General features: G+C 55.0%; 1 protein-coding gene across 1 annotated transcript in view; it reads left to right on the plus strand.

Moving 5' to 3' along the window:
• Nucleotides 1-10,702, plus strand: part of HECTD4 (HECT domain E3 ubiquitin protein ligase 4) — a 159,495-nt gene extending 148,793 nt beyond the window's left edge. Inside the window, exons 68-76 of the mRNA XM_069081884.1 lie at nt 423-569; nt 1,240-1,359; nt 1,458-1,613; nt 3,128-3,231; nt 3,541-3,762; nt 5,725-5,891; nt 6,248-6,443; nt 8,007-8,229; nt 8,442-10,702. Of these exons, the coding sequence (XP_068937985.1) occupies nt 423-569; nt 1,240-1,359; nt 1,458-1,613; nt 3,128-3,231; nt 3,541-3,762; nt 5,725-5,891; nt 6,248-6,443; nt 8,007-8,229; nt 8,442-8,578 (1,472 nt within the window). The 3' untranslated portion in view covers nt 8,579-10,702. The remainder of the gene's footprint in view (nt 1-422; nt 570-1,239; nt 1,360-1,457; nt 1,614-3,127; nt 3,232-3,540; nt 3,763-5,724; nt 5,892-6,247; nt 6,444-8,006; nt 8,230-8,441) is intronic.
• Nucleotides 10,703-11,536: the final 834 nt, after the last annotated feature.

Raw genomic sequence — 11,536 nt, forward strand, 5'->3', positions numbered from 1 at the left:
CTTAAATTCACATTCCCATAACAGGTACCCAGTGTCCACTGCTGAGGAAGGTGGGCCAGGGATACTGCCTTTTTGAAAAGCCATCTGATCCCAATGGGCCTGTGAGGAAAGGCAAGGAGAGGGAAGAACTGGAAAACATAGGAAGCTTGGAAATCCCTCAACAGATTAAAATGTAAATGCTCGACAAGAGCACAGGCTAATTCCGTAGCATGTTGTCTTCTTTGATCCTCACCCAGTGGTGTGGTCAGCCCAGGGCCCAGCGGGTCCTGCCTGCGAGGGCAGCATCCTTTCCCCTGAGTATGCCCCCCTTCCCTCCAGACCTGACTCCAGACGATGTTATTCCAGCTTCAGAGAGTGAAATAGCAGCAGTTCCCTGAGCTGCCTGCTAGTGTCCCTGACTTCCTTCGTTATTGCTACCTTAGATGTTCCCATCGAAAGCTTACGTCTGCGCTTTGCTCTGCTCCAGTCCCTGAACACCACCCTGGAGACATTCTTCCTACCCCTGGTGGAGCTGCGGCAGACTGACGTGTTCTCCAACAGCATTGCCGCCTTACTGCAGGAAGCCAAAGGTCAGGGATTCCTGGGGCATGGGGCTTCTGGAGGCTTAGACCGAACAGAGATGCTGACAATAAGGCCAGCAGCCATGTGTCATCTCTTCACCCTCCTTGGGTAACCAGAGTTAATCAGTACAGACATGTTCTATCTTCCTGTCAGAGCTGTTGAATTTGGGCTAGAAAGGTCCTCGAGAGATCACCAGTGTCTCTGGGAGAAGCATTGCCCAAAAACCATCACCTCCCCAACCTCAGTTCTAGTATGGAAATGCCCCTTGGACTAGCCCTGGTCTCGAGCTGAAAGCCTTGGCATGATGATGCACGTCTGTAGGCCTCGTCCTGGTGCATCACTTGGGTTCAGGGATGCCAAGCTGAGCAGGTGTCCACACCGAGTCCAGGACCAGTATGGTGGGCCCAGGAGCTGGTGAGGGGAGTGGAAATAAGGTTGCGTGAGGAGGAGCAAACTGTCCAGCCCTGGGAAAGCAACAGATGAAAGCTCCCCTTGTAGTCTGCAGTGGGATCGGGCCTGTAAGTGGGAGAAAGAGCAAGCCCTTATCTCAGAAAAAAAGAGCCCACGTAGGTGGATGAGCCCCAGTCATGACAGATAGGAAGGGGTTTCTGCAGCAGGTGGTGGCTACAGGAAGTGGTGAGGGCACTCTGACCTCGCATCTCTGCCTCCCTTGTGTAGGACTAATCTTCTATGACACAAAAGTGACCGTGATGAATCGTGTGCTGAACGCGACTGTGCAAAGAACGGCAGACCACGCGGCCCCAGAAATCACTCTGGACCCGCTGGAAATCGTGGGAGGTAGGGCGTGGCAGTGTCTCCTGGGGAGGGAGGCAGTCTCCCGCTGAGGGTTCTGGCCCGGCCACCCTCGTGAGACAGATGGCCTTCTCTCTGCACAGGTGAGATTCGCTGTTCAGAAAACTCCTACTTCTGTCAGGCCGCCCGGCAGCTGGCCTCTGTGCCGTCATCCCAGCTCTGTGTCAAGCTGGCCAGTGGTGGCGACCCCACCTACGCCTTCAACATCCGCTTCACAGGAGAGGAAGTCCATGGGACCAGTGAGTACTGGGCAGGCTCAAGACGCCTGCGGACCACGCTGCTCGTCCTGAGCCTGGGAGGAGGAGCCTGGCACTGTGCTTTTTCAGCCCCTTACCAGAGGGCACTTGATTAGCTGTGTGTGGCCATGCACTGCCTTCGGGGGTCCTAAAAAAGAGGCCTGTGTTCCTTTTGTAAAATTGGGGATTTTTTGATAGCTATGTGGCAAAGCAGTGGAGTTCTGGGCCTGAAGTCAGGAAAACCTGAGTTCAGCTTCTGCCCTGGACCCTCACTGGCTGTGGGCCTTCGTCTGCTCATCTGTGACATTGGGTTGTAGCAGCGCCCACCTCCCTGGGTGTGTGTCAAGCACTTCACAAACCTGAAAGTGTCCTATAACTGCTAGGTGTTAGTGTTTCAGTTTTATATTGCCTCGATTTCCCCCCATGCCCCTCCCTGTCTTGTCTCCCAGAGAGCCATCCCTTATTTAAAAAAAAAAAAAGAAAAAGGGCATTTTTAAACAGAACTACTTCTGTTCGCCTTAGCTCTCCTTCAAGGACCATTGGGTTCTCTTTAAAAAGACTGAAGTGGGGCCTGACCAGGAGTGGCAGCCCGCATGCCCCATGTCATCTGAAGACCTGCCATTCTTTTTAAAGCAAATTCTGTAGAAGTTCTCATGGACTGGCCCAGGAGCATTGGAACAAAACAAGCCCCAACCAACAGACTTTCAGTGAGCCCCCTGCCCCTTATAGGGAGAAGCCCTAAGTGAAGGGTTGTTTGCCTCAGTTAAACTCTGCTAAAGCTAGAGAATTGGTTCAGAGCAGCTGCAGCCCTGGCTTCCTGGCTATCATCCTGGCAGATTCAGGGTAGATGGGGAAAAAAAGAAGAGAGCCCCCCAAGCGTAGATGAGCCCAAATTCTCCTCTCTGGACTAGGGATTAAGGGCAGGTGCCTTAAGGAGCAAAGGGGAAACGCCAAACAGAATGCTGAACAGAAAGAAGGCTGGAGTCTGTACATTAGACCTCAGCATTAGCAAGTGGTTACTACCAGGGGGCCTCTGAACGATCTTGGGGAGCAGGCTCCTGGATGGGTCCCCTGAGGCTGCAGTGCCAAGGATGTGGGTCCAGGGTGGATCAGTAAGAATCCCTTGCTTCTCAGCAAAGTCCGTACAGATAAAGGGCAATGATCCTGGCCGTTCCAGGACAGGCTTCACTGTGGCTCTGCCTGCAGGCTCAAGCAGCCTACATGGTTGGCCACTTCCTGGGTTTCCTGCCTCCACTGGGAGAGCTTTTGTTGTCTAATGAGGCTCAGACTGCCTGCGATGTTTGTCAGCCGGCCTCTGTAGACTGCGAGCTTTGGAAAGAAAGGAAGGAGCCAGCTTCCCAAGAGTCAGCCTTCCTGTTAGCTCAGGAGAAAGAGGAGCTGCCCACACCCCCAGCCTCTAGCCTGGCAGACCCTCCCTGGAGGCAGGAGGCCAGACACTCCTTAGAAAAGGTAGGGGAGACTGCGGGGGATGAAGCTTCTTGGTCTCTGTCTTGCAGGTGGTTCCTTCCGCCATTTTTTGTGGCAGGTGTGTAAAGAACTCCAGAGCTCCTCCTTGTCCCTCCTCTTGCTATGTCCCAGTTCTGCTGTCAACAAAAATAAGGTACAACGACATCCCAGAGCAGCAAAGAGCCAAGTGACCCTCATGATGAGAGACAGTGTGGTGGAAGAGGAGCCCCAGGACCTGGGTTCACACCTTGTGCTCCTTACCTCCTGTGTGGCATTGGGCAGCATTTAACTTTTCTAAGACTCAGTTTCCTCACATGTAAAATGAGAGGATTGGACTTCATGCAGACTTAAGGTCCTGTGACCCTGTGCTCTCATTCCCCAAGCTCTGTCTTCCCCCGTGTCAGATCCTGGGACAGTGATCAAAGTGGTCTGTGTCTCACCCACTTCTGGCATTGTCTTCCAGGGCAAGTATATCCTGACTCCAAGTCCCATCACCTATGGAGAAGAGCAGCTGCTTCATTTCTTTGGACAGCTGCTGGGAATCGCCATCCGCGCCGACGTGCCTCTGCCCTTGGACCTCTTACCCTCCTTCTGGAAGACCTTGGTGGGGGAGCCCCTGGATCCTGATGTGGATCTCCAGGAAGCAGACATACTCACCTACAATTATGTCAAAAAGTTTGAAAATGTAAGTAATGACAGAGGATCCTCTTTGCCCCTTCATGCCCATGAGGGTCCAGCTGGCACCAGAGCTGCAGAGAAGTCACCCCCCCCAGTGACTGGTCCCTGCAACCTTGGGTTTTCCCACCGCCCCACCTAAAGTGTGAATTACGAAAACCAGCACTTCCCACAGAGACACACACACACACACACACACACACACACCCCTCTCTGTCTTTTTCTGTCTTAGTCTCTGTCTGTCTGTCTCTCCCTCTCCCTCCTCTCTCTGTCTCTGTCTCTCTCCCCCTCTCCAGCTTCACTTGACAGCTGCTGGCTTAACTGAAGAATCTGCCAACCCCTTTCGCCTTTCTCTGTCACCCTGCAAGGCTTGGTCCTCAAAGCCTTGCTGGCAAAGCATGGCCCTATGTAGGGCGGCCCTGGTGGGGCATCACAGGAGTTGGTTGCTTTCGATCTGGCTTGAGTGAACAGCCAGGAAGGCGCAGAGATGAGAAGCATGACACAGTATGGGCTGGGGAGGAGGGCCTCTTGTCCTGCTCTTGGGGCCGTGCACAGAAGCTGCAGGAGAAGGCGTGCTCCCCCATTTCTTGGGCTGTCTGCCCCACTTCACAGTGTAGCATCCCTCTCCAACTTCTGACCAGGGGAAGCTGGCATTCCTGCGACCTCATGACTTTCATGATCTCTTCCCGCTCTGTGACTTTCTGTTGATGCCCTGTCTGTTCACTAAGGCCAGAGCAAGAGAGGCTTCTCCATCCCTTCTTGCAGCCCCCAGCCTGCAGCCTGGGGCTCAGCTCTCTCCCAGTACAGTGGTAGATCAGTGAGAGTCAGAAGCTGATTCTGCTGGGTCACCCTGAAACATGGAGGCGGATGATTCTCCCCTTGATGGCAGAAAGCTGGTGCTCCACCTCCATGGAAATGCCCTCTTTGCCCACACTGCTGATGGCGTAGAGCCCACTTATTGCATCCTCATCTCTTTATTATCTTTACTGAGTGCGAACTCTCGATCATCCCTTTTGAGCCTGGGAGAGCACAGGAGCCTGGAAAACTGCAGCCTCCAGAGAAGGAACCCCTGCCTCTGACTCAGTCCCAGCCGTGGGCCCTTCAGAGCCCCCAGATGGTTCTTCTTCACCATCTTTGTTTCTTGGTCCCCTTGGGCAGCATTCTGCCAGGAGACCTCTTCTCAGAATCGGGTTCTGAAATGTATGAGACCAAATACCAAATCCCATTAACATGTAGTCCGCAGATCGTGTCATTAACTCCTCGCTGAGAGCGCCGCCAGACCTTTGTTCACTTACTCAGGGGGAGCAAAAGAACAAGTCTGGCTTCTCCCATCTTGTTCCTCTTCTAGCTGGGATGGTGATGGAGACTGGAGAGAACTGCATTATTCATCTTGGAAGAAGCAGCAGAGGGATGGGGAAGGCCCTTTCCTCTCCAGGTCTCTGATTCTCCTGAAAACGAGGATGCTGGGCTAGAACAGCTCTGAAGTTCTTCTAGCTCTGTCATTCTCTGTTCTTCTCAGGCTCCCCCAGTTCTGACATCCCCTGTTCTCAGGCCCCTCACAGTCCTTAGCTCTGTCCTCTCAGGTCCCTCCTTGCTCTGACTAGGGCTCCTGGAGGATGCAGGGACTTCCTAATTAGTCTCTGGTCAAACTACTCTGAAAGAAGCTGATTTTGAGTGAATGCACTATTAATGGGATCAAAGTGCCTCCTCCCTGTCACCAGCTCCTGTGGATGCCATCACATCGGGTCTGCCGCTGCCTCCATTTCTAAAGGGCTCTCATAGCTGCCTCTTTATGGAGGATGGAGACCCTGTGACACAGGGCTGGCCTCGGCCTCTGATGGTGCCATTCTCTTCTTGGGGTGATAACAGCCGTGGTGGGACTGGGCCAGAGGGGGACTTTTCATGTCACCTGGGCTGCTTGCCAAGAGTCTCCTGCAGGCCATGTTCCCACTCGGTGTGTCTCCCACCCTAGATCAGTGACGAGACAGACCTGGAGGCCCTTTGTGCCGAGATCGCCTCCCAACATCTGGCCACCGAGAGCCCCGACTCGCCCAACAGACCATGCTGCAAGTTTACCTATCTGACCATGACTGGGGAAGAGGTGGAGCTGTGCTCCCGAGGAAGGCACATACCAGTTGGGTAAGGCCCTTCTTCTCCCCCAGAGCATTTGCCCACTGGCAGGGAGGGCTAGGGCTGGGGCCCCCTTTGGGATTCCAAGCCCTGGGCTGGTGGGGAGGTCAGGACCACATGTGGAGAGTCTGGGGGTGAAATGAGGAAACCTTATTAAGCTTGGGCAATTAGAGCGTGAAAGAGCTGGTCAGACAGCAGGAGGAGGGTGCTTGAAAGGGAGGGTGACAGCCCTGGAACGAGGCAGAAAGGGCCTTCCCAAACAGGAGAGTGACTTTCAGCCACTGGGGATCCTGGGAGAGGGGAGGTGTTTGAGGCTCCTCCTGAGCCCAGCAGACCTCTCTCCATCATCACACACGTGCCTCCAGGTGGGAAAATAAAGACGTCTATGCTATGGCCATCCGGAACCTGCGGCTGCGCGAGCTGCAGAACCATGATTGTGTGATGGCCGTCCGGGCAGGCCTGGGCTCCATCATCCCCCTGCAGCTGCTCACCACCCTCACTCCTTTGGAGATGGAGCTACGCACCTGCGGCCTCCCTTATATCAACCTGGAGTTCCTGAAGGTAGAAGGCCCAAAGGCAGGAGTGGGGAGAGTGGGAGAGTGGCCCCTCGAGGGGCTATCCTCCCAAAAAAGAAGGCCCAGCCAGGAGCTGGAGTCCTCAGTTCCCTCCACTCTGGGAAGGGGCTTCAGTCAGCGCCTTTAGCAAACACTTGCTAGGAGCTGACTGTGCCCGGCACTGTGTGCCCAGCACTGGGCCGAGTGCCAGGGACACAAAAGAGGCACCAGTGGTCCTGCCCTCAATGGAGGAGGCAGCAACTTAAGTACACACAGGATATGTAGTAGAGGCAGCTCATCTCAGAGGGAAGGCCCCACAGCTGGGCAGGAGGGCAGGGAGAACCTCCCAGAGCCCAAAGACAGTCATGGACAAGGCCCAGAGTCACAAAATAGTGGAACGGCATCATTGGTTCATAGAAAGGCAGGAAGGAACAATGTTGTAAAGGGTTTTAAACACCAAATAAAAGGGTTTGGTGTTTGATCCTGGGAATCAGCAGGAGCCAGTGGAGTTTACTGAGAAAAGGAACAACGTGGGCAGCCTTGCACTTTAATAAAGACTCTGAACTACATAGTGGAGAATGGCTTGGAGGGGGGAGAGGCTGGAGGCAGGAAGACCAGCTAGAATTACTGGGAGACGAGGACCTGTTCCGGGGGTGGTCATGGGAGTGGAGAGCGAGGGATCATGAAGGACGCAGGTCAGGAGCCTGGAAGGCTGGAAGGAGGGGTGCTCAAGGCAGTGATCAGGATGTTCCAAAGGGGGAGAGTTGGGGGAGAAAGATGACGGGTTTGAGAAGTCTATAGGACGTCCAAGTCCAAAAGGCATTTGGTGGTGTGGGAACTCAGGAGAGCCTGGGGCTGGAGAGACAGGGGAGTCACCTGCCAGAGGGGATAGGGCAGAGGGCATCCCAGACAGGCTCTGCACCTAAAGTTGTCATCCATGGAACCAACAAAGGCCTCCCCCTTCAACTCAAGATTGAGCACCTGGGGCCCTCAAGGTCCCCTGCCTTGGGTGCACAGAAGTGGGAAATGATGCACCCCTGCTTGGCAGAGTTCACTGCCTGATTCAGTGGGGGTGGGGGCTGTGATTCTCCATGACCCCATTTGGGGTTTCCTTGGCAGATACTGGAGTGGTTTTCCATTTCATTCAGTAGAGGAAACTGAGGCAAACGGGGTGGAATGACAGCTAACGAGTGTCTGAGGCCATATTGGAACCTTGGAAGATGAGTCTTCTGAACTCCAGGCAGGGGCTCTGTGCACCATGGCACCCCCAGCACCCATCCAGAGACTAGCACACAGAAAGGGGAGGCAGGACCAGAGTCTGCATAGAGGCTTATGGGGTCAGGGAGATGGGGGAGAATAGGGAAGGGCAATGTCCCAGAAGCAGAGCTGTGAAGGCAGGAAAGCAGGGGCCGTCCATGCCTGGGCATCTGCTGCCTCTGCCCGTAAGGCCAGGCGTGGGGGGTGCCAGCGGCCCACTTGGGATCGCATCAGGAGACAGAGCTGGGTCACCTGCCTCTGGAGCCCCCTTCCAGACATCCCCAGGTCACTGTGGCCTCTATCTCCCCATCAGGCTCATACCATGTACCAAGTGGGGCTGATGGAGACCGACCAGCATATTGAGTTTTTCTGGGGTGCATTGGAGACGTTTGCTCAGGAGGAACTCTGCAAATTCGTCAAGTTCGCCTGCAACCAGGAGCGCATCCCTTTCACCTGTCCCTGCAAAGATGGGGGTCCCGATACTGCCCACGTCCCCCCGTACCCCATGAAGATCGCACCCCCAGATGGCGCTGCAGGTAGCCATCTACTCCTGGCAGGGAAGCCAGAGCGGGGCCCCTCAGAAGGAGCAGCAGGGCTGGCACAGGGGTTTCCAAGCCGCCTCAGTGACCAGCTGGGCCGTGGCCCATGGAGGGGATGGGCGGGGGGGAGGGGCTCGAGGGCCTGGCTTCTGTGCCCTGCTCACTCCCTCCCAGGGAAGCTAACGAGCCTGTGGCTGGTTGTTTCACAGGCTCCCCGGACTCTCGGTATATCCGCGTAGAAACCTGCATGTTCATGATCAAGCTTCCCCAGTACTCGTCGCTGGAGATCATGCTGGAGAAACTGCGCTGTGCCATTCACTACCGGGAGGACCCCCTGAGTGGCTGAGCAGAGGCGCAGGAGGGAGCCCGCGTCAGGGCCTGTGGAGGCGCGAGGAGCGGCGGCCACGGGGAAGCCCGCCAGCCTGGGAAGCCCGCCTGGAAGGCAGCGCCTGGGAGAAGCTGGGACACGGGCTTCTCTGCGGCCTGTCGGGTCCTCTCCTTCCAGAAGACCAGCTTTTGTACTTGTCAGTCTCGTGCTGGAGTGGTTCTTTGGCTGCCTCGCTCATTTGTGGAATATTTGTAGGTTAGTTTAGTACCAAACAGTTTGATGTGTGATTTGATCTCCCCAGACATGGAGTCCAGATCTGGGTACCCATTGAGCCCAGGAGCCTCTCGTGAGGGGAGCGGTCCCCACCACTGCCTTCAGCCAGCCTGGGCTCCTCTGGTCAGCTCAGACTCCTGCCCTAGCCCTGCCCCTGATCTCCCTGAGTGGACCCATGGGGCCTGTGCTGGACAAACGATTCTGTTCTGCAACTTGTATCCCCTGCAACCACTGGGACCAGTTAGCTGATAGCTGAGCTGATGTGAGAGGCTGGAGAACCGCAGGGACTTCCAGAGCCTCTGTCTGCCCTTGAAAAAGTGGCCACAGTACAGTCCGCCTCCCCCAGAGTTGACAGTGTGGGCACCGCCATGGAACTCTGGGAGCAGAAGCCTCAGCAGCTGACCAGGGCGAGTGGCCCCTTTCCCCACTCGGCACAACAAGCAAGCACACACTTCTGGCTCCCTGTTCTTGTGCTCCAGGATGGCCCTTCTCCCCCACACTGGTCCTGAAAAGGGGACACTTGGAACAGGAAGAAGCAGGCCACATGTCTCTGGGAAGAGGTGATGATTTGAGGTACCAAATGAGGAGTTTGCAGTCAGGCCACCGACCCCTGTGGCTGTGACAAGGGACCCTATGGCCCCCAGAGGCAAGTCCCACAGTGGGACAGAATCTCTGCTCACCAGAGTGGGCCCGGGTCATCAGGGAAGAGTCCCTCCCCACTACACACCGGACAGACGGTCAGAGTGCCAGGGCCTCCTGCTCCTGCGGGGGCTCTGCCTCGGTGGTTGTCGGTTGGTACTTTGTGGAGGGCTCTCGGCTCTCCCTGGACACTGGGCTCCAGGGCCTTGCCATTTCTCATGGAATTGCAAAGCTGTATTTATTGTATATTCTTGTGAATATTGGGAGCTCTGAGTGTGAGGCCTAGAAGGCTTCAGCACATGCCTGTGCGCAGAGAAGCCCCTTCCTTCCCTGAGTGGTCCAAGTCTGTGCTCCCCTCCGAGCCAGTGGAGACGGGGGCAAGTCTTAGGGTTAGAGCTGTCTGTTACATCGCCACCCATCATTCTTCGCAAACGTATTAATGACCATTTTATACATCCATATATATATATAAATATATATGCATATATAGACCCCCCCTTTTCTCCAGTCTTCTAATATAAAGTCTAGGACTAACCTCTACTACTGAAGTGATTGCATTGTCAGGTGGCTGGAGCCTCCTGGAGGGGAGGGGTGCAGACCTCAGGGAGGGAAGCCGGGAGCCATCCACTTCCCTCCACCCCCAGCTGTGGCTTCAGCTGGGGAACCACAGCCAGGCCAAGGCTGCCGCCCCCCGGAGCCGTCTGTTCCCACTGAGGCTTGTTAAAAACAGCTCCCGAGTAAGTTGTTGTCACTACTTTTCGTGGTCCCCCTTTCCATCCACTCCTTGAGCGGACTTGAAATTTTGTAGCTACCTCCCCTGCTGGGGTTTGGGAAGCTCCTGCCAATCCCACAGCCCCACCAAGTGACAGCTGTGAGTAAGTCAGATTCCTGCTGCTAACGTCCTGCTCCCCCTCCCAGAGGCCTGTGAACCTCCCCATGCCTGGGCCTGGGCCAGAGGTTACGTGGTGTGTATTTATTATCAATTTATTTATGGTTCCTTTGACCCAGTGCTCTTTATGCGCCGGTGCTGTGTGAAGGGTCCGTGCTACGGATACACAAGTCCACAATAAATAACCTTCATCCAAATTTGATTTCTCTGAAGTCATGTTATTGTCGATTCTGGCTGAGAACAAGTTCCAAGAATGTTACTGACAGAATGATGTGTTTTGGCGGCTTTGACACGATTTAACTGCCTCCTTGGCTTGGAATTAAAAACTTTTTGAATCATCATGGTTTCTTTGCACTTGAACTGTGTTTACTCCCCAGGGGGTCCCGGGTAGGCCTCCTGCCCTGCTCTGGGGTGGGCTCTGCAGGGTGGGCCCTGGCAGGACCAGCATCACCTAAGGGGCAGTCATTATGCAGAATCAGACCTCCTCTGGGCATGCACCAAGAGACCCACTCATAACCACTCTTGGTCATTGTGCCAATTTGCACAGTGTGTAAATACGCCTTCCCTTTGGCCTGCACCCTCAGGGGGCTTCCACTCAGTCCCCAAATCCCCGTTCTGTACAGAGAATATTCAAGCTACAGGCCCCCTGAGCCCAGCCTGTTGGGCTCAGGGCCACTTGTTTTAAATCTAATTTCCTGTACTTAATAAATGCTTACTTTGGTGGATGTGTCATTATTTGGGGCCACAAAGCCATCAGCTTGGACCACTGTCTGGAAGAGCTACCAGCAGCCCTCCTCCCCCTCCCCCTCCTCGGTTTTGCCTCTCCCTCAGTGTCCACGTCTCACAGCTAGGCTCACCACAGAGAACTGCCTGGCAAGAGCATCTAGGACAGGGGTTTTCTCTGAATGGATCAGTCGATGCCGGCACTGGGGGGCATCAGGCATCCAAGAGCTGAGCCAGCTGCTCTGTCCCTGGGCAGTGACCATCATGGGTACAGGAGGCCCCAGCAGGCCATATGCAGAGCCCCATAGCAGAAGGGGAAGCTCAAGTTGGAACGTTGTGCTCAAAGGTCCCAAGCTATCACAGGGGAGGGGCACAAAGATGGTTCCTCACCCCTCCCTTCTTGAGGAAAACTTGGCAGCATTCATTTGACCCCACAATACACCAGACAATAG

This window comes from Petaurus breviceps, unplaced genomic scaffold (genome assembly GCF_028583685.1).
Source record: "Petaurus breviceps papuanus isolate PSGF00001 unplaced genomic scaffold, PetGlider_PUasm1.0 99, whole genome shotgun sequence".
Classification (NCBI taxonomy): Eukaryota; Metazoa; Chordata; class Mammalia; order Diprotodontia; family Petauridae; genus Petaurus; species Petaurus breviceps.